This window comes from Zootoca vivipara, chromosome 10, assembly GCF_965207765.1.
Source record: "Zootoca vivipara chromosome 10, rZooViv2.hap1.1, whole genome shotgun sequence".
Classification (NCBI taxonomy): domain Eukaryota; kingdom Metazoa; phylum Chordata; class Lepidosauria; order Squamata; family Lacertidae; genus Zootoca; species Zootoca vivipara.
In genome coordinates this window covers 60,261,657-60,284,747 of record NC_142593.1, presented here as the reverse complement: position 1 = coordinate 60,284,747, position 23,091 = coordinate 60,261,657, and the positions used below count along the sequence as shown (strand labels likewise).

Sequence of the window (23,091 nt, the reverse complement as noted above, 5' to 3'; positions counted from 1 at the left end):
TCCCTCCATCCCTCCTTCCTTCCCTCTCTCTTCCCCTCTCTTGCCACCCCCCCCAGTTTTGACCCTGGGTACGCCCCTGCCCATGACTAAATCTGGGGAGTTCTGCCCAGTTTCTCTCCCAGCAGGGCCACAGCAGTGCTGCTTTGGAAACTATCCTGTTTTGAAACTATCCTGTGCCCAGCTGAGCCACGGCTGTCCCCCTCCTCCGCCCTTGCATGGAAGCAGAGAGGCTGTGCCCCAGGAGTCACTCTCGCACTGCCTTCTCCCACCTGGCACCCTGGGGGGTCTTGGGAGTAAAATCCCCGCCAGTCCCAGTCCTGTATGAGCCCAGTCGGGGAAGGGATGCCCTGATATCCTCGCGGGAGAGCAAGCCACTCACTGCGTGCGGAGGGTGAAAGCAGCGCTGGTTATGGAGGTGGGCAGGTTGAGGCCTTTGGTGATCTCGCGCCAGATCTTCTTGTTGATGACTTCCACCAGGCCCCCTTTCTCGGTCACCAGACGGTACAAGGTGTAGAGGTCCAGGACCTGCTTTGCCATGATGGGGATACGATTCACTGGAGTCCCTGGGGAGAGACGAAATTCAAGGTTGGCAGATATACAACAGGTGTTTATGGTGGAATTGTAAAATACAGTCATACCTCTGGATACAAATGCTGCGGGTTGCATACAACACGGGTTACGAACGCACCCAACCCGGAAGTAACGGAACGGGTTACTTGCGGGTTCGGCGGTTCGCGCATGCGCAGAAGTGTCGGATGATGCCATGCGCATGCGCAGAAGCGCCAAATTGCGACCCGCAGACGCAGGTTGCATACTGCTCATGTTGCGAACGGGGCTCCGGAACAGATCCCGTTCGCAACCAGAGGTACCACTGTCGTTAAAAATTACTGGGAAATGATATATAATGAAATGAAAAAAAATGTTTAAGATAACCTTTCTTAAAAGCCCAGAAGCCTTTTTGTTAGGAATTTTAGGTCTCAAGATCTGCCAAAGGGAAAACAAAAACTTTTTATGTATGCTAAAAAATACAAGGATGGTATTGGCACAAAGATGGAAAAGTGATAAAATACCAACCAAGGAAGAATGGCAAGAAAAGCTTACAGAATACGCCGAAATGGCAAAAATAACTGAAAAACTTCGACATAAGGACAAAAAAAAACCTCCATGGAAGATTGGAAACCATTTATGGCTTACCTACAGAAACAATGCAAAGAAATGGGACTCATTTGCAGGTTTTGAGTAATCACTTACAATTAGCAGAATTGATATAAATTATAAGACTAAACATAAAAAATGAATGGAATGAAAATATGCAGGAAATAATATGATGTTAAAATAAACCAGAGAAGGAGGTTGAGGGAAGTCCGGGGGGGGGGGGATTTTGGATTTGTGAATTAGGTTGTTTGTTATGATGTAATATTGGGGGGGGTGTAGGAAAATTTAATAAAATTTACAGGTGAATCTTGGAAAATGAGAATATCGTTGAAAAGTGCATTTATTTCAGTAATGCAACTTTTTATTTTTTATTTTTCTTTAAAAAAATTTATTTTTTAATTTTCTTTAAATTTTTACAAATTCCACAGTAATAAAATAAATAGTTACAATAATACAAAAATAAACAAATATAAACATCACTATTACATTTCATTAATCACATTCCATTTATAATTGACCTGCCTAACAACAAATTATTACAATTACAACAAATAAAGGCTTGACATATCTTGCATTGCATGTTATGCATCTATCTCATATATTGGTTTCACCTTTTAAGTTGCATTGCTGAAATAAATGCACTTTTTGACAATATTCTAAATTTCTGAGTTTCACCTGTATTTAAAAAGTAGAAGATATACAACAGGTGCAGCAGCAGTAGCCCTGCCCAAAGGCATCTGTGCTGAAGAAGCTCCAGGACTATCCCTCTTCAAATATCTCAAGGGCTGCCACATGGAAGACAGAGCAAGCTTGCTTTCTGCTGCTCCGGAGGGGAGGAAGACCTGAGCCAGTGGATTCAAATGGCAAGAAAGGAGATTCTGACTCAACATCTAGGAAGAACTTTGTTATAGTTAAGAGCCATTCGATAGCGGGACCAGTGCCAGATTTACATATAAGCTAAACAAGCTATAGCTTAGGGCCCCACTCTCTTGGGAACCCCCCAAAAAATTTAAGGATAAAAAAACACCTGGGTGTACATTTCCAAAATATAAGATAAACAACAAAATAAAATGAAACCTACATACAGCAACGGTGTTTTGTGTTGTGTAGGCTCTTATGATGCAAGTCATGGGCTCCGCCTACTAGCCTGCTCCCTAAAATATCCCTGGTTTGCTCATTTCTATATATAGCCATTCGGCTAATCAGAATAAATTGTGCACGATTATATCTATGAATGATGGAAGAATGCAAGGTTTCAGTTCATACAAAAAAGGTGTTCCTTTTCCATGATCAATGCAGGCTGAAGAACATAATATTTCTTATTCAATAGTTTTGGCTATCGCAGTATATGCCTAAGTATACGTAAAACCCCTAGATAAAGGTCACGCTATAAATTAAGAACTTAGAAAAAGCTGTCCTGTTTTACAATAGTTCTGGTTACAGGTAGGTAGCCGTGTTGGTCTGGATCGAAGTAAAATAAAAAAATTCCTTCAGTAGCACCTTAAAGACCAACTAAGTTTTTATATTGGTATGAGCTTTCGTGTGCATGCACACTGTGTGCATGCACACGAAAGCTCATACCAATATAAAAACTTAGTTGGTCTTTAAGGTGCTACTGAAGGAATTTTTTTGTTTTACAATAGTTAGTGATCCCTGTTGGTTCTGTGGCAAAGAAATATTTTGTGACATAGGATTGATTCTCTCCAGCAGAGGGAGACAAAACCAGAGGAAAACAGCTATAAAAATTTTAAAAACATCAGTGTTCAGGTTAGAAATGCAGGATTTAGAAAAACGCAGATTAACCTTTGAGATAAACTGCCTAGCAAAGAGGTCAGCTGGTCAGGAATGAGGGCGATTCCAAAGGAAAACTGAAGATAAAACACAGATCGGTGGGGCTGAAATAGCAAAAACCTGAAGCAGAGGCCTAATCCTTCTTAGACATCTATTACTTGACTCTGGACTTCGTGGATCCTTCCCAGAGCACAAAAATTAAAATGGAGTAACCATTTCCGTGTAGCCAGTTGTGATGGATATAATAGAGAGTCTTGTGTGAACCACATTAAAACAGACAGCTCACCCCCCACAAAACAAATTAACTGCAGTCTGCATGTGGTTCCATTCTTTACCTGCATTAGGAAAACATGTAAAAAACTTCTTATGGATCTAAACATTCGGACAGTTTTCAGGGCTGTCTGCAACAGGCACAGCAATTCTTTAGCTGTGATTCCTGCATTGCAAGGGGTTGGGCTGGATGACCCTTGGCGACCCTTCCAGCGCCACAATTCTAGGATTCCTCGAAAACATTCTGTTCCCAAGCATTCGGTGGCAAGAAAAGCTGGGTTCTGTGCCCCGACAATTTCTGTTGATACGCCTAACCCCACTCCTTTTAAAAATCACCTTGCATGCTTTATTTAGCAGTGTGGCATGCTTGTGCCCATTCATGCATTAAAGTTTTGGAATGATAGGGCATGAATTTAAGGAATCAAGGGGAAGGTGGCCACTGATCTAGCTCCATATCGCCCACAGTGATGACAGGACTTGAACTCAGGACCTCCCACCCACAAGGCACATGCTCTGCCATTGAGCCACAGAAAGTATCTTCACATGCCCGACAATCCCAGAAAATGACTTCTGCAGGAATGCCCACGTTCCAGTGTGGGTGTGCATTGATTAGATTAGGTGGCTGCCTGCTATCTTGGCAGGACAGTATTTTGTGGCAGGATTTGAATGCAGAGCTAGAACTAACAAAGCAGGGATGAGGGGTACGTGCCTAAACAAATGCCCCAGGGCCAATGCACCAGTTTTCCTCCACAAAGGGGCACTTGCTCTCTTGCTCTGGCATGCAGGCTGCCGCCTCCTCCTCCTCCTCCTCCTCCTGGTCTACTTTGCTAATTACTCACCTGCCCTCTGCGGCCCAAGCTACATGGTGCATTATCAGCTTATAAAATTGTCAGCTTGTCAGAAAGCTTGTTAATCTCGTTCCGGCTCCCTCTGGAAATGTTTTACGATAATCGCTTCCGTTCTTGACAGAGCGGTTTCTATTAAGGGGCACCGGCGGCAAGACGCGGCCAGCGTCCCAGAGGAAAAGGGGGCACCACGGATGGAGAAAGAAGACGGCAACCTGACCGGTTCCCAAACCCGTGGATTTTGAGCTGGCCGCTGGATTGCACTGTTTAGCTAAAAGCACAAATTACAGGGACTCTCCTGACTGGTGGTTTTTACGGGCGTTTTCCGCAACATTTCACTGGTGCAGCAATCATGCATCTGCGATGAATTTATACCAGACTGTCTGCACACCATAAAAAAATTCCTTCCAGTAGCACCTTAAAGGTAAAGGGGGCCCCTGACCATTAGGTCCAGTCGCGGATGACTCTGGGGTTGTGGCACTCATCTTGCTTTATTGGCCGAGGGAGCTGGCGTACAGCTTCCGGGTCATGTGGCCAGCATGACTAAGCCACTTCTGCCGAACCAGAGCAGCACACGGAAATGCTGTTCACCTTCTCGCCGGAACGGTATCTATTTATCTACTTGCACTTTGACAAGCTTTCAAACTGCTAGGTTGGCAGGAGCTGGGACCGAGCAATGGGAGCTCACCCCATTGTGGGGATTTGAACCGCCAACCAAGAGGCTCAGTGGTTTAACCCACAGCGCCCTTAGAGACCAACTAAGTTTGGTTTTCCCCCCAGTAGTGATGTATGGAAGTGAGAGCTGGACCATAAAGAAGGCTGATCGCCGAAGAATTGATGCTTTTGAATTATGGTGCTGGAGGAGACTCTTGAGAGTCCCACGGACTGCAAGAAGATCAAACCTATCCATTCTGAAGGAAATCGGCCCTGAGTGCTCACTGGAAGGACAGATCCTGAAGTTGAGGCTCCAATACTTTGGCGACCTCATGAGAGGAGAAGACTCCCTGGAAAAGACCCTGATGTTGGGAAAGATGGAGGGCACTAGGAGAAGGGGACGACAGAGGACGAGATGGCTGGACAGTGTTCTCGAAGCTACGAACATGAGTTTGACCAAACTGCGGGAGGCAGTGCAAGACAGGAGTGCCTGGTGTGCTATGGTCCATGGGGGTCACGAAGAGTCGGACATGACTAAATGACTGAACAACAACAACAACAAAGTTTGTTATTGGTTTCAGCTTTCGTGTGCATGCACACTTCTTCAGATACACTGAAACAGAAGTCACAGACCCTTATATATAGTGGAGGGTGGGGAGGGGTATTACTCAGAAGGGTGGTGGGAATGGATGATTGGCTGATAGGTGTGGTAAACCTGTTGACAACAGTTAACGACTGCAATTGATCTTACAGGAAAAAGCAAGTCCTTCTGTTTCCCTGTGTGCATCATTGCCATCTGGAGGAGTGTTCCTGTGCTACAGCAAAAGCAGGATCAGCAACAAAAACCCAGAATATTTGTGATACAAAGAGTTACAGGATTTTACCAGGAAGCTACAGGACACTGGAAACAAAGCAGGATTTCTGCCCTGGAACTTCTGCTGGCCCAAATAAGTAACAAAAGCGCAATTGCGTAGAATTGCCCAGGTGAGCACAAAAAACCCATAGCTGCACAATAAGGGTACCTGAATGGGCCCACAGAAAGCATCTCATGTGGGGGGGGGGGTCAGTGCCAAATTTACATATAAGCTAAACAAGCTCTAGCTTAGGGCCCCACTCTCTTGGGGGCCCCCAAAAATGTAAAGGGAAAAAAACTGGATGTACATTTCCAAAATATAAGATAAAAAACAAATGAAATAAAACCTACATACAACAACAGTGTTTTGTGTTGTGTAGGCTCCTATTTGTTATGTGCAAATGGCTTTATATACCTTTTCGGTCCATAAATTACCATATAGCATATATTCAACACGAAAAACAGCGAAAATTTGTTGTTGGCAAAGGACAGCTGGACATATAAAGGGCCCCATGACCTTCAGTAGTTTAGGGCCTCATCAAACCTAATTCCGGCCCGGGGGGGTGGGGGTGGGGATGGAGCCAGCCCTGGTTGCCCACCAACAGAATTTCACTTACGGGGCAGATTTTTCCAGTCGGTCTTGACTTTGGACCACATGCAGCTGAGAACGCACACCCCCTTCCCTACTCCGAGTAATTAATTTACTAGGCTTGTGTGATAAAGTGTCTCTGGTTTTGGAGGGTGGGGGTTGCAGAGCTGGGACCCTGCAGCAGGAGATCAAGGCACAAGACCCCAGAGAAAACAGCTTCAACTCCTCATCCCTAGAATTTACTCCTACAACACTGGGCAAATTGGAAGCATGGGAACGATTGTGGAATAAGGATATAAAATAGAAAGCATGCTATGGCCTTAGAGCAAATCATATGAAAATGATCTATCGATGGTACCTAACACCAAGAAAAGTGGCAAAAAATGTGTAAATTGAAATCAAATGAGTGTTGGAAATGTAAAGAGAAAGAAGGTTCTTTTTATCATATGTGGTGGTCTTGTAGTAAGGTTAAAGCTTACTGGGAAATGATATATAATGAATTGAAAAAGATGTTTAAAATAACACTTGCCAAAAAAAAAACCCATAAGCTTTCCTTTTGGGAATTATAGGTACAGAACTACCCAAACTGTATAGAAATGTATTCATGGATGCATCTACAGCGCAAGAATGTTACTTGCCCCAAAATGGGAAGAAGAACTCCCAGTTAAAGAAGGGTGGATACAAAAACTTATGGAATATGCAGAAATGGCAAAACTTGCCGGAAGAATAAGAAATCAAGATAACAAACTTTTTATAAAAGAATGGAAATGGTTAACTGAATATTTACAAAATACCAGTTCCTAAGTGGGGAGAATCGCTGTTGAACTCAGGTGCTGTTTCTGGGTTTATTTCTGGGTTGACAATGTGAATATTTTGGCACTGTGGTTTATGATGTATTCTTCCCCATTGCGTATCCTGTACATTACAGTATGTGCATTGCTTACTATAATGAACCACATTTATGGGACTGACTGCTTTAGTTTCCTGCATTGGGTGGGCATTATATTTTGCGTGGACACTCGGTTGTTTGTGATCCTGCACCATAAACCGGCCTGTAGACAAAGGGTACGACAAACACGTCTTGAACAGAAACTAAATATGAGCAAGCCTCTGACTGTCCACTGTGACAACAGGGTGGTGGGAAAATTGGGCCCCCCTTCTTGTGCTCTTATTGAGGTTCAAGTTCCCGAACGAGGGGCTCATACCAGGATTGACTTATCAGGTTGGCAGCAGAGTCGAAAGTGGTCTTTGCCCTTTGAACCGGGCTCCTTCCTTCCTATGGTAGAGTTTCCGCTCTGCCGCTGAGCTGTGGGTCCTCACCAAGGGCTCACCATCGCCCAGGAGAAAATGGAGGAGGAGCCCAGGCTCCCCAAAGCTGCCCAGGGTCCTGAAAACAGGACCCTGGGCAGCTCCTGCCGGTGAGCCACGCGCGAGTTTCCCAGCATGCTCCCTGCCCGCAGGCCTGGCTCACCACCTAAACTGAAATCAATTCCAATAACCCCGAGGCATCGACAGCCCTTCACAGCACGTCCAGGTCTAATTAACAGCCTTTTGGGTCACCCGGACAAGAGGGCTCGGCGGCACAGCGTCCCTTCCAGCACCTGCTGCCCGCAAAGTGGGAAGGGGGGTGGAGAGGGGAGCATTCCGCAGGGCCTTGTGGACGAGGCAGTCCTGCCCTGTCTTCTTCCCGTTGCCCCCCACAAAAGAGCAGGAGAGTCCCCAACCCCACAGCCTGGAGGGGCTCCTCCATCGCTGGCGGACTTGCCGTAATCTTTCCTCGCCGTGACCTTCCCTCGCTGACCTCTGCGGCTTTGCGCAGCTGCTGTGGTCTGGGGGCTCTTCGGGATCTGAGTGGGCGAGAGGCTGGGAGGGCTGAGGGCAATGCAATCAGACCCCCCTCCCAGGGGGTTTCTATATGGGGCTGTGCCCAGTGCGGCTCTGCATTAGAGGGAAAACGCACAGCAAGGTATCCCCGCTGCAAAGAAACGCAGGGTCTCGCGGCCTCCGCAGATTTAGCAAAAGCATCTCAAAAAGGACAGTGGCGAAGCTGAACATGGTGCAGAAAGGGGGGGGACCTGGGGCCTAAGGCAATGCTTTCTGGGGGGGCGGGCAGCCTGTCCCATGTTTTATTGTATTTTTAATATTTTGTTGGAAGCTGCTCAGAGTGGCAGGGGAAATCCAGCCAATAGGTGGGGTATAAATACCGTACTTTTCAGTGTATAATACTGGGGTTTTTTTACTTTAAAATAAGGTTAAAAATCTAGGGACGTCTTATACACAGATAAAAAAATTCCTTCAGTAGCACCTTAAAGACCAACTAAATTTTTATTTTGGTATGAGCTTTCGTGTGCATGCACACTTCTTCAGATACACTTGAAACAGAAGTGTCAGACCCTTATATATATACAGAGGGTGGGGGGTGGGGGGGAATGGGTGATGGGCTGATGGGAGTGGTAAACCTGAGATGGCTGTTAACGACTCCTGATGACTGCAATTAGTCCTGGGGGGGGGAGCAAGGGCTGAGGCGCTAAAGAAAGCTTGATCATGCATAATGAGATAAGAATCCGATGTCTTTATTCATCCCAGGTGGCTCCATGGTTTTAAGCTTGGTAATGAGTGCTACTGAAGGAATATTTTTTTATTTTGCTTCGACCAACACGGCTACCTACCTGTAACTTATACACAGATAGTGCATATGCCCATTTTTAAAACTTGGGTTCCCCAAAAGTAGTGCATATCTTAAACATGGGGGCGTCTTATACACGGAAAAATATGGTAATAAATTATTGTTGTTATTGTTATTATTGTTATCATCATCATCATCATATTACAGCGCCCAGCATCTGAAGGATCTTTCGCATTGCAACTTCTGCACTGAAACTCTACAATTCTATGGTTCTACATCATGTTCCAAATGATGGTTGGCCATAGTAAGAACCAAGAGCTTCTAACAGGCTGCAGAAGAAGAGTTTGGATCTGATATCCCGCTTTATCACTACCCTAAGGAGTCTCAAAGCGGCTAACATTCTCCTTTCCCTTCCTCCCCCACAACAAACACTCTGTGAGGTGAGTGAGGCTGAGAGACTTCAGAGAAGTGTGACTAGCCCAAGGTCACCCAGCAGCTGCATGTGGAGGAGCAGGGAAGCGAACCCGGTTCACCAGATTACGAGTCTACCACTCTTAACCACTACACCACCCTGGCTCTCCACACTGCAGAGGGGAACAAACCGAGGCAAAGCTCCATTGCACCAGGATGGGTGGAAAGTCTCGCTCCATCTATCTGCCCACTCTGTTCGCCATGGCCAGCCAGGACTCTGTGGCTGAGTCCGTCAAATCCAGAGCAGGAGGAGATGGAGAGTGGAAACAGCTGTGGCCAACTTGACCCGCCTCACAGCCCACAGACCAGATGCCAGCAGGGCAATCGCAGGCGGGCAACTCCAAAGGAAATGAAGCAAGTGCCCTTTGGTGCCTCCCCTTTCGGGGCACAGTAAGGGTGGGAGATGGGCAGACAAGCCTAACAAATGCATCTTCTTGTGTTGCTGATACCCAGAGACCATGGAAATTCAATTGGTAGAGAGGGCTCTGTGTGAAGGGACATATGACCTGGGTTTGCTCCTGGCACATGATGGAAGCTGCTGCTACTGTAAACCTAAGTATTTTGCCTGCGTAATTTTTACTGCTGCCACTGCTACGAACCAATGCACGATTATAAAGTAAGCAAATCTTGTTTTTAAACTTACTTCTTTGTTAAGAGGCATAAGGAAGAGGAGGTGAGCTGGACTTGCTGAAAATAAGTCTTTGCAGTCTAATTCCTATGGATTAGAATGAGGCGGGGGGGGGGGGACAATTTGAAGCCTTCCTCCCACCTGGAAATTTTGGAGCACGCGAGGGTCTTGTGGGGGGGGGAAGAGTCTGCCCACTCTCAGAAATGTGGGGCAGCCTTAGTGGGGGTGATGAAGGGCAATGCACATATGAGGGGGTGTCACATAGCCCCCAGGCTGTTAGCAGGAAGAAAGGCTCAAGTAGGTAGCAGAACAAAGGAAAACGGGGTGGGGGTGGGGGTGGAGGAGGGACTTATTCAAACAACCCCATCTGGCCAGTGGGACTCATTGCCACTGGATTTCTCCCGCATTGCAGGGGGTTGGACTAGATGGCCCTTGGGATCCCTCCCAACCATACAGTTCTGAGATTCTGTAGGATGTTCCAAAAGCAGAAGCAAAAATAGCTTCAGAAAAGCATTAGGTGGGCATACTTTGCTTATCAGTTACCTTTCCCTGGTGGCTCTTGAGGCAAGATGGAGGGGGGCGGAGAGACTCTGGGGTGGTTCCTGTGCCTGCAGCATCAGTCGCCCCCCCCCTCACATGCCCAACAAGCAGAGATCTGTCTGGCCCTCCCTCCGCAGGCAGTGGGGTCCTCTGGGCAGGGCACCATGGAAGCAGCTGCCAGCCCCTGACACACAGGCAGAGAAAAGCTCTTTATTTATGCCCTTCCTTTCTTCTGGGTGGCCGTGAATGGGAGCTATCGAAAAGCCATCCATTTGCAGCGGAGGGGCCGCCAGGGCATCGCCGCTCAACTCAAACACGTCCGTCACTCAGCGCCGCTTTCTCGCCCCCTTAATTTATTACCCTGATATTGGCTCGGCTGATCTTCATAAGCCTGAAAGCCTGGCGCCTTCATTCTTTTCAACCAGCTCATTTCACTTGTTTCGCCTCTCCTTGGTCAGGAGGGGAGGGAGTGTGTGTGTGTTTTGGGGCGGTGCAATTCTCCCTTCTCCCTTCTGTCCTTCTGCAAGGCAAGTTATCTCCCTGTGCAATAATCCGACTCCTGGAACTTTCTGAAAACCCAGAAGCGCCTCAAACGCAGGAGTGCTTCTGCAAGTCAGGGTAGACAATACTGAACTAAATGGGCAAACTGGTCTCAATTTTTTGATTTTATAAATAGAGAGAATCTTATAATCTGCTCTATAGGCCGAGAGAGCCGGCATTTGTCCACAGACAGCTTCCGGGTCATACGGCCAGCATGACCAAGCCGCTTCTGGCAAACCAGAGCAGCACATGGAAATGCCATTTACCTTCCCTATTTATCTATTTATCTACTTGCACTTTGACGTGCTTTCGAACTGCTAGGTTGGCAGGAGCAGGGACCGAGCAATGGGAGCTCACCCCGTCGCAGGGATTCGAACCGCCGACCTTCCAATCGGCAAGCCCAAGGCTCAGTGGTTTAGACCACAGCGCCACCCGTACTTCATACCAAATTCAACTGCAAGTCTTCTGAAGAACTTCCTGACAGTAAGAGCTGTTCGACAGTGGAATTTGCTGCCAAGGAGTGTGGTGGAGTCTCCTTCTTTGGAGGTCTTTAAGTGGAGGCTTGACAGCCATCTGTCAGGAATGCTTTGATGGTGTTTCCTGCTTGGCAGGGGGTTGGACTGGATGGCCCTTGGGGTCTCTTCCAACTCTAGGATTCTATGATTCCTCCTCCTTCGGCAGGTGCAACTGGTGGCTCAATGGGCCTCATCACTTCTGCCTCCGTCCCCTTTTGCGAGGCCCTAATGGAGACGCAGATCGCTCGGGGAGATTAGCCCCCTCATCCAAGGGACCGGCCAGCAGATTAATGCCAACCGGGAAGCCACAAGACGCGAGTTATTTATGTGCCTCACCCCCGGGATCAATGCAGTGTGGGTAGAGGGAGGGAGCTCAGACTCCTGGCCTCTTATCTCCCCACTGTGGATTTATGGGCATCGACCGCCCCGCCCTAGAGAAGCCGCCACCCTCCCGCGGGATTCGATTCCGCAGCCCCGATGGCAGGAGCCTCACAAAGGACCCCGATACAGATGTACAGCCAGGGGAGAATGGCTGTTAATTAGCACCCTTATCTCAGCCAGGAGAGAGCCAGTTAATTAGCTGAGAGAGAATAATGAGGCCGGTGCTCAGCGGAGGCGCCATGAATCTCGTGTCAGGTGGAGAGGGGGGTCCAGGGTGGAGGGGCTTTGTCACCATCACCCGGGGGGGGGGGGCTGGCAGCACCTCCATTCCTGGCTGGCGGGAGAACCACGTTCCTTCTTCGAAAGAGGCAGCAGGTGGGTCTCGCTTAGGGTCTAATTGATCCCGTTTAAGGCTTGGAAAGAGTCCCGTCCGCCCCCAAGTCAAGAGACATCTAGGATTTTCATTTGCTTCCTGTTTTTGTTGCGTGTTTTTTTAAGGGGAGGAAGTTGCAGCCTCTTTTCCTCGCAGCACGCAACATGGCTCGCTTCTTTGAGCCACCTGTAGGGAATTTTGTGTGCTCAGCATCAAGGGCTGGCAATTGTGTGAAATCTCAGGAAGGCAGGGGTGAGGGATGCTCTTGCCTTGAGGCGGGGGCAGGGAGGCGGTCAGGTTGGATTTTCTGCAGACTCCAAAAGGGAATTGGGAATTGAAAGAGGGTCGTGGCTGCTGTGATAACGTTGGAGCTGGAGCCATGCAAATAGGGATGAGTCCAGCTCTGGCTTGCTGTCACTGCCTTGTATGGAAGGAGTGGGGAAAATAGGTTGCAATATGGAGGCAAAACTGCCTTATGAGGTCGGCAAGGGGAGTAGAGCCCAGGAAACTGAGAATATCCAAAGATCCCTGCTGGATCCGGCCAATGGCTCATCCAGACAGGCGTTCAGTTCTCGTAATGGCCAACCAGGTGCCCCAATAGGGAACTAGCAAGCAGGATCCGAGCACAAGAGTGCTCTCCCCTCCTGTGGTTTCCAGCAATTGGTATTCAGAAACATTTCTGCCCCTGACTGTGGCTCCACTGGGAATGTCTCCCTGCCTGGAAGCCTGGAGAGCTGCTGCTAACCAGTGCAGACAGCGCTGAGCGAGATGGATCAGTGCTTTGACTCAGGTGAAGGCAGCATCCTATGTGCAGGAGAACATCTAGGTATGTGCTGCCATGTATTCATATACAGTAATTGTAGAGCTGGAAGGTACCCCAAGGGTCCTCTAGTCCAACCCCCTGCAATGCAGAAATCTCAGCTAAAGCATCCCTGACAGATGGCCAGCCAATCTCTGCTTAAAAACCTCTTGGGGAAGGAGATTCCACCACCTTCCATCACACAGTCAAACGGCTCTTACTATCAGAAAGTTCTTCCTGGTGTTTTGTCAGAATTGCCTGCCTTGGAACTTGAAGCCATGGGTTCATGTCCTACCTTCCAGAGCAGGAGAAAACAAGCTTGCTCCCTCTTCCATGTGACAGCCTTCTTAAGATAATTGAAGCCACCTTTGTATCTCGTCTCAGTCTCCTCTTCTCCAGGCTAAACAGACCCAGCTCCTTCAACCGCTCCTCATCAGGCTTCCAAACCCTCTGCCCATAGAATTATGGAATTGCAGAATGCATCATGCGAAAGGCTGGACTGGATAAGATTGCCGGAAGAAATATCAACAGCCTCAGATATGTTGATGACACAACTTTGATGACAGAAAGTGAGGAGGAATTGAAGTACTTTTTGATGGGGGTGAAGGAGGAGAGCACAAAATATGGTCTGAAGCTCATCATCAAATAAACTAAGATCATGGCCACTGGTCCCATCACCTCCTGGCAAATAGAAGGGGAAGAAATGGAGGCAGTGAGTGATGTTACTTTCTTGGGTTCCATGATCACTGCAGATGGTGACAGCAGTCACGAAATTAAAAGACGCCTGCTTCTTGGGAGAAAAGCAATGACAAACCTAGACAGCATCTTAAAAAGCAGAGACATCACCTTGCCGACAAAGGTCCGTATTGTTAAAGGTATGCTTTTCCCAGTAGCAATGTATGGAAGTGAGAGCTGGACCATAAAGAAGGCTGATCGCCAAAGAATTGATGCTTTTGAATTATGGTGCTGGAGGAGACTCTTGAGAGTCCCATGGACTGCAAGAAGATCAAACCTATCCATTCCGAAGGAAATCAGCCCTGAGTGCTCACGGGAAGGACAGGTCCTGAAGCTGATGCTCCAATACCTTGGCCACCTCATGAGAAGAGAAGACACCCTGGAAAAGACCCTGATGTTGGGAAAGATTGAGGCACTAGGAGAAGGGGACGACAGAGGATGAGATGGTTGGACAGTGTTCTCGAAGCTACGAACATGAGTCTGACCAAACTGCGGGAGGCAGTGCAAGACAGGAGTGCCTGGTGTGCTATGGTCCATGGGGTCACAAAGAGTCAGACACGACTAAACGACTAAACAACAACAACAAAGTTGGAAGAGACCCTAATTGTCATTAGTCCCACCCCCTGCGATGCTGGAATATTCAACTAAGCCATTCATGGCAGGGATAGAATTTTCTGAGCATCGCGATGTCCAGCTTATCTATCTGCACAATTTTTGGGGGGGTTTTCATCTTGTTCCTTGATCTCAACGACGAGCAAGTTATTTATGCTCAGGAACACTCTTGTTTTAATGGAAATTTCTGATTTTCAGGGCAGGACCCTGGAAGCAGAAGAGGATGGGACACAGGGCTGGCTTCAGGCCACGGAGTCCCGTCCCCCCCAGCCTTGGAGCCAAGCACGGGTTCTAGCGGCGCTTGACAGGCAGTGGCTCCCGCATTGGAAATCGGTGCCGGGTTTTGTTATCGGGGTCAGGCGGGATAAATAGGAAGCTCCAGCAATTGAGGCGATTCGATAAATGCTTTAACCTCTGACCCCGTCCTCCCAATCCCCCATCGAGCCGCGGAGCCATTTTCAAAAGGCTCCACGACCACAGCTCACGCGGTCTGTAGGCTGCCATCAATTAGAGCCCTTTGCCAGAATCTGGATTAATGAACATGCCGCTCGATAGGAAATAAAACCCCAGGCAGAGGTTAATGTTGCGCTAATTAACTGGGAGGGGGAGGCTGGGAACGGGGGGGGGGAGGGAAAACGGACACGCACACAAGGCAGGAATTGTTTCCATAAAGAAGCTTTTTGGAGAAAGATGTTTGGGGGGGGGCACAGCCTTGCCTTGGCATCCCAGAAAGAATCATGGGATCCTAGAGTCGGGTGGGACCCCCAAGGATCATCCAGCCCATCCCCCTACAATGCAGGAAGCGCAAGATGGATATATCTCCCAGTCCCCAAATGAGTCCAGACCAGAATGGAGATTTGACCCTGTGGCTTCATTCTGCCTCTCTATGCGCTCTTTATGGGGCTGCCTTGGGAGACAATCCGGAAGCTTCCGTCGGTTCAAAATACAGTTGCCAGAGTCTCCGCCGCAGATGTTGGATTATTATTATTATTTATTAAATTTGTATACCGCCCATCCAAAGATCACAGGGCAGTTCACAACACTGATCAGGCATTGAACTTATTTATACTGGCGACTCAACACCATTGCAGGTCGCATTCATAAATGCAAGTGGACCTTTATATGTGTGAGGGACAGGGGATATCGCGACAATATGATACAGTGGTACCTTGGTTCTCAAACTTAATCCGTTCCGTTCGACTCCCGAAACTGTTCGAAAACCATGGCGCGGCTTCCGACTGGCTGCAGGAGCTTCCTACACTCAAGTGGAAGCTGTGTCAGGCGTTCAGCTTCCAAAAAACATTTGCAAACCGGAACACACTCTTTTGGGGTTGCAGTATTTAGGAGCCGATTTATTCATGTGCCAAGGCGTTTGAGAACCAAGGTACCACTGTACTATCTCCTGTTTTGTGCTTTTACCACCTTTCTACTCTTTTAAGCTTTTAAAAATATATATATTACTGACGTTGATCTTTATTTCTTTAGGTACGTGTGTGTTATTCCCCTTGTAAGGTGGGAGGATAAAAAATGCACCTAAATTAATAATAGAATCATAGAATTGTAGAGTTGGAAGGGACACCTAAGGGTCCTCTAGTCCAACCCCCTGCAAGGCAGGAATCTGAGCTGAAGCATCCCTGACAGATGGCCACCCAACCTCTCCTTTAAAAACCGCAAAGATAGCAATATTATCATGTTGATGCAATGACAGTGCATTAGGGCCGGATTTGAATTCCAGCCCCTCCCTTCTCCAGAACTCTGGAGAATGTCTGACTCACCTCTCTTTTGCATGAAGCCAAACAAATCGTCCAAGAACTCCTTGCGTTTGGGGTCGGTGTCCAGTTCGTACAGCTGCAAATGTGGGGAAAAGGAAGGCAAGAGATTAGGGCAGGGCAGGAAAGGTTTGGGCCCCCTTTCCTAGAGGCCAGACCCCCCGCAAGGGTCAACAACAACAACTATTATTATTTATTATTTCTACCTCGCCCATCTGGCTGGGTTTCCCCAGCCACTCCAGGCGGCTTCCATCAAAAGATTAAAAATACATTAAAGCATCAGTCATTAAAAACGTCCCTAGACAGGGCTGCCTTCAGATGTCTTCTAAAAGTCAGATAGTTGTTTATTTCCTTGACATCTGATGGGAGGGTGTTCCACAGGGCAGGCGCCACTACCGAGAAGGCCTTGTTCCCTGTAACCTCACTTCTTGCAGGGAGGGAACCACCAGAAGGCCCTCGGAGGTGTCTGGGTTGAATGTTGAACAACAACAACAGCAGGTCTTCAGGGAATAGATGGGGGGGGAGAGATTTGCACGTCCCTGAACCCCATTGGGTCTCCCCCAAAATGTACTGTGGACTCCACCTTTTCCTCCAAGGAGGTGCTGTGGATGGTTCTGCTCTCCCTCCTCGTTGAACCCCCACAACAACCCTGTGAGGTAGGTTAGGCTGAGACGCAGTGACTGGCCCCCAAAGTCACACGCAGTGAGCTTCACGGCCAAGTGGGGATTCGAACCCTGGGTCTCCCAGGTCCTACTCTGGCACTCTAACCACTATGCCGCAGCAGCTCTCTTAAGATGAAGCTCTGGCCCCCTCTGCCCATCGTGCAAAGTCAAATCGTTGGTTTAGTTGCCTCTGTTCCCCACCACATCCTCCAAGGAGCTCGAGGCAAGTTGCATGGTTCTGCCCTACAATCGCCACAACAACCACCCTGTGAGGTAGGCCAGGCTGAAAGGCAGGAGCTGGCCCCCAAGGTTACACCCAGCGAGCTTCATGGCCGAGTAGGGATTTGAACCCTGGTCTCCCAGGTGCGACACCCTAACCACTACACAATGCTGGCTCACTTTGCGGCTGAACCAGGAGAAGTTCTACTGCAAGTCCTACTCTTCCCATTTGCAGCTCCTCCCCTTCCTCTGAGAGCGGGGGGGGGAGATCTGCTCCCCCCCAAAAGCTGAGGGGGGGGGACAGCTTGTGCTTCTGCCGCGCTAACCGAGATGTGCCCAAACGGATACCTAATTCCTCCCACCCAACACCAGAAAGTGGCGAGAGCCAAAAAGGGTCCCTCTCCTTCCTTGCAACCAGATAAGAGGCCGAGAGCCAAGAGCCGTCCGCAGCCCCCCCAAGGGAGCCATTGCCACCCCTCCTTGTCCTCCGCAGCGGCAACCTTTGACCTTTGCACGGGTGGAAGAAATAAATATTTGATGGTGCTGGCGATTGCTGTTGAGCCTTCCTTGACACCTGTAGGGACTGCCTCCATCTCCCTGGCCACCTCCTCCCTTACATCAGGGCAATTAGCAGGATGGGCGCAGCCCCCTACTGACCTCTGACCTCTATTATCCGGGCTCCAACAGAGTGAAATTGATGGGGAGGGGAGGGGGCCGCTGCGCCGAGGACCTGTGCCTTCTTCCCACAACGAGGTCCGGGGACATTCTGATTTCAGACTAGAGACTCAGTAGTTTTTTAAAAGGTTGCCCTTTTTGAAAATATTCCAGAAACAATCATTCTTTCGGTCGCACATGCAAACACAGGCATCACAACTGACCACTGCCAGGATAAGGCTTTTAAAAGAATTGTTTTCTGCATGTACGGTTTAGTGGTTTCGTAGCCACAAACTGAAGCGGCTGCGATGCGATGTGGCAGTGATCACACACCCTCTGCAACTCCACCAGGTGAGCCCAGGTGTTTAGCAGCTGGAGAAGCCCACATTTCGTTTTTAAACCAAAGCCAAGTTTCTAGTCCTTAAGACTGCAAATCGATTAAGGCTTGGGGGGGCACAGAATTTGAGTGGACGCAGAACAGGAGCGCTCTCTTTTTCCCCCTTTTCAAATGAAAAACAGGGTTCTGGTTGTTATTTATTATTTATATGATTCTCTACACCTCAGATACCTTCTCTCTAAACAGATCTGCCTTGTGATTATTGGGTAGGCAAAGTGCACAGGTGCCCAGCTCAGCAAACATTCATTTGCCCAACATTCCCACATGGATTTGCACCCTACCCTTATGTGGAGGGTGGGGCCACACTGCTGGGAGCTTGTCTTGGGGGAGTGTCTCTCCAGGTGCCCCCCAAAAGCACCCTTGGGATCCACCTTGCAGCTCTGGCTAGTTGCCACAGCACCTCTTTGTGCACCTGAGCACATCGCCTGCTTCTCCAAGGCCACTTTGCCCAGTCCCAGTCATAACCCCCAACCTTTTCCCCATCAATTCTGCTCCACATGTCCTCTGGCCAGAAGTTAAGAGTGTGGCCTGCGTACACCATTAGCACATGGGTCTGATCCAGGAGGCGATTCTGACGTTCCTAAACAGCAAAGAGACCTTAGGACTCTTCCCCAAAGCGAAGGGGAAACCCCTTTGCTCAGCCAGGAGTGTCCTGCTAAGTGATGCGCGCTCAACGTAAGTCCAGGCTGGCGCAGCTCCTCTCCTGGCCCAGACCTTTGAAACTGCCACATTCCCGAGCTCCAAGGAAAACGGCCGAGAGGGGCAGCCGCTCCGGTAACTTAGCACATCGCATTAGATCGGAATCTGGGGCGAGGAGGCTGTCACACGGTGGCTTGGCACGCCTCGTGGGGAATGGGCACCATGCCAGCCGAAGAAGGACCAGCCGCACAGATTGCTGCTTCATGATTAACCCTTGGACTGCCCGGCTGTCTGGAGGCTTAGAGCTTTGCCCTGCAAACCGCCTCCCCCAAGAACCAACAACAGCTCCCATGGCTTTCCATAATGCTACATATGGCACTGGAAGGACAGATCCTGAAGCTGAGGCTCCAATACTTTGGCCACCTCATGAGAAGAGAAGACACCCTGGAAAAGACCCTGATGTTGGGAAAGATGGAGGGCACAAGGAGAAGGGGACAAGGAGAAGAGGACGAGATGGCTGGACAGTGTTCTCGAAGCTACGAATATGAGTTTGACCAAACTGTGGGAGCCAGTGGAAGACAGGAGTGCCTGGTGTGCTCTGTTCCATGGGGTCACAAAGAGTCGGACACAACTAAACGACTAAACAATGACAACAACATACGGCATCAGCTCCCCTCTCCGATTCCGTGGCCTCCTCTGGCTTGAGCCTGCTGCTCTGGGTTTCGAGACCTCTTTGGGCTAGAGGGCATTCAGGAGCCAGCCACCTTCTTCTGCCAGTCTAGCTGCTCATACTGGTAGGCAGCCGCAAACTCTCCTGCCCTTTCATTCTTGGCCCAAGGCCAGCCCTCTCCGTCTTCCCCGACAATGCAAATTGTGACACCGTCAATCCATGGCCACTGTTCAGATAAGCCTTGAGCTGGCAGCTGCCCCAGCCGGCGGGCTCAGAGCCCGCTTGGCCACAGCTCCATTGCAATCCTTCCGCTGGCATGGCGGGCGCCCCAGTGCAATTTGTAGCGTGGCCAGAGAAAATAGAACTAGAGTTTTGCAGCATTTGGCCAGGCATCCAGAATGGGGCAGGGAGGGTCTTGGCATGTCCTGTGCGACAGCTGCATTCACAGGCAGCAGGCACAAAAGAAAGAAAGGGGTTCTGCGATTCATGAATTGCAGCGGGCTGGACTAGAGGACCTTTGGAGGTCCCTTCCAACTCTAGTATTCTAGAGTTAGTTCGCAGGAGGAAAAAGGAAATAAGAGGTGAGCTTCTGGGCTGCAGACTCAGCAACCCACCCCACCCCTAAATGAGGTTTTAGGGAAGATTTGCAAGGCCCAGCACTAAGAGTCTATCTAGATTGGTATTGTCCACTCTGACTGGCAGCAGTTCTCTAGGATTCCAGCCCTACCTGGAGGTGCAAGGTGGCACACATGGTTCTCCCACTTAATCTCCACAACAACCCTGTGAGGTAGGTTAGGCTGAGAGGCGGGGACTGGCTCCTAAGGTATCACCCAGTGAGTTTCATGGCCAGGTGGGGATTCGAACCCTGGTCTCCCAGGTCCTGGTCCAACACACTAACCACTACACCACACTGCCTGTCAAGGTTCTGCTTTCAGGTTTCCCACAGGCATTTGGCTGGCTACTGTGAGAACAGGATGCTGAACTAAAAGGGGCCACTTTGGCTTGATCCATCCACAGGTCTCTCAACTTGTGCTCCTAGTTTATTTATTTATTTATTTATTTATTCATTCATTTATTTATTCAGAAATACTATATACATTTAATTGGGAAATAAACCCTCAAAGCAGTTTACGTAAAGATGAAACAAGAAGAAAAAAAGAAGAAATTACAGCACTTTTAAGACAAGCAAAAAAGTTAAAACACTAAAAGCAGATTAAAATCCACTAAGCACCTGGGCAGGCTCATCTAAACACAGATGCTTTTAGCAAGCGCTGAAAAGTGTGCAGTTAAGGCCCCTGCCTGGTGTCAAGTGGCAGGGAGTTCCAAAGGCTGGCCGCTGCCACACTAAACCACTGAGTTCTTATAAATACAGAACGGGTATAACGTGACCCCTATCGTAATGCAAGTTTTGCTGATCGAAGTGGTTGCGTGGGCACATCTTGTAGGTAAAGTGGCCCTGAATTGTTAAGGGATTTATTACCTGTCTTTAGGCACCAGGCAAAAATATTCCTCCTTACCCAGGCCTTTGGCCGTTAAATAATCCACGGCCTGTTAAAGCTTGTTGGAGGCCACTGTTGATATTATGATTATTTTACAATTATGCTCTCTGCTATTATGCTTTTTATTATTGGTGCTCTGTGATGTGTTTTTTAATGTTGGGATCTCTGGATAAAGGGCGGCATTCAAGTCTAAGAAGAAATAATAATAATAATAAATAATAATATACTAAATGGCAACACCAGGTGTGGTCGCAGATGGGCAACCAGTTCAGACTTCTGAGCATAGGGGGGATGCGTTGACAATGCCTTACTCCCGTCAGCAATCGCGCTGCAGCATTCTGCACCAACTGCAGTGTCTGGATCGAGCGCACTGCAGTAGGAACCAGCTATGGCAGCCAGGCTTTCTCCGGTCGCAGCTATTGGGCCTGTCGCATTTGGTAAAAGCCACTTCGAGCCACGGAGGCTACCCAACGTGTCGGGAGGCCGGCCAGCTCCCTCCCTCTTCGGTCTGGAAGGGATCCAACCGCGAGGGAAAGCCGCTTCGCCAATTCCAGGCGATTACATAATCCGGGGTCAACTGTGCAGCACGAGCCCATCAGACGCTTGCACGATGACCCCCCCCCCCAAAAAAACCCCTGGCTTTCGGACTCTGCACCCAGGAGAAGGCGAGGGAGGGGAGGGGGCGCCGAACTGCCCAGATAAAACAGAAGCTCCAACTTCCCTCATGGCGTTGCTGGTTCCTGGCACCCTGCCCAATATTAGATATGCTGACGGGCCGTTTTGAGGCCCCCACCACTACCACCAAACCGCACACACTCGTGACCACAGAAACCCCTGCAGAGTTTCCCCAGAGGCCGATTAGAGAGGGTTTTAGTCGCTGAATCATCCGCCCAATCAAAGGCGTCAATCGACAGACGGAACCAAAACGATGGCCCTTCGAAGGAAGGGCGAGATGGTGTTATTTCATCAATGGAAGCTGCAAGTGTTTGTAAAAGAAGGAGACCGCCCGAAGTGCTTTCTCCTCCGTCCCGTTTGGCAGCAGGAAACCACACCAGAATTGAAAGAGGGGCTACTAATAAAGAAAAACAGTGCATTCCTAAATTCTCCACCACAGAGTGTCAAAGTTTGCTGTGGCTCAGCCAAATGGGCTCCCAGCCAATTTATCAAAATGGGCTTTTGTTTATTCATCTGACCATTCAACCGGTGAAAGCTTCTGGTCCGATTTCATAGCACCACAGAACTGGAGAGTTGGAAGGAAGTGCACCCAGAGGTCATCCAGCCCAACCCCCTGCTCCATCACAGTTGACTCATGTTAAGCTTGTGGTCTACTTGTGGTGCCTTCATATCAAGATCCAGGGAAAGATCTTGCAGCTTGAAGGAGCTGCATGCTCTCTACAGCACTGCAATGAACAAATGAGTAAGAGCTTGCTGGATCAGGCCAAGGGCCTACATTGTCCAGCACCCTGTTCTCACACAGGGCAACCAGATGGGGGGAAGTGGTGCCAGGCTGCATATTTCTAAATGCACAGGTGTTCCACCCTGCCAGTGAAAGGCAGGATCCGAGCCGGGGCACCTGTGAGGGCTGTCCACCTGGACCTCCAAGGCAGAGCGAGGCAGAGGCAACTGGATCAGTCTGGATTCCAGCGAGAGTGGAATCCTGCTCCTCAGCACAAACTTCATTAAACGACCCTGGATACAGATTAACTTCCCCGTTTGGCATTATTCGGTTATTGCTGCTTTGCATGCAGTTTTATCAGCTGGAAGGGGGCAGAGGAAATGCCCCAGAAAGCAGGGCAAAGATGTGAAGACGCAGCGCCCAAAAAGAAGGCGCGGGTTTGCAAGGGATTTGCCTGCATTGATTTAGAAGTGCAGGTGAAAAACTGAGGAAGAATTACTGCAACCGAAATTGGAACGCGGCAGGTCTCAACAGGGGGAGGACGGTGACCAGCATGGTAGCCCCTACACGGGGGGGGGGGACTGGGGGGGTTGCCATCCATGCCTTAAAATGAGCAGGAAAACTGCACCAGGACAAAGGAATTATTGCAAAGCAGGTTGAAAGAAAAACCCCTCGAGAGGTCTCCTAGAAACCAACATCAATGGGCCCGTATATAATTCCTTGAGAACTCCCATTTAAATTGTTGTCACTCACCCTGGGACCTGCTGGAGAAAGGCGGGCAATTAATTTAATAATAAATATTATATCCC

At 49.0% G+C, this 23,091-nt stretch overlaps 1 protein-coding gene across 1 annotated transcript in view; it reads right to left on the bottom strand.

Annotated features, from left to right (window-relative positions):
• Positions 1–23,091, bottom strand: part of ARID3C (AT-rich interaction domain 3C) — a 111,426-nt gene that overhangs the window by 8,630 nt on the left and 79,705 nt on the right. The window contains exons 3-4 of the mRNA XM_088652869.1: positions 16,153–16,225; positions 380–563 (exon numbers count right to left, since the gene is read on the bottom strand). Coding sequence (XP_088508995.1) covers positions 380–563; positions 16,153–16,225 — 257 coding nt within the window. The remainder of the gene's footprint in view (positions 1–379; positions 564–16,152; positions 16,226–23,091) is intronic.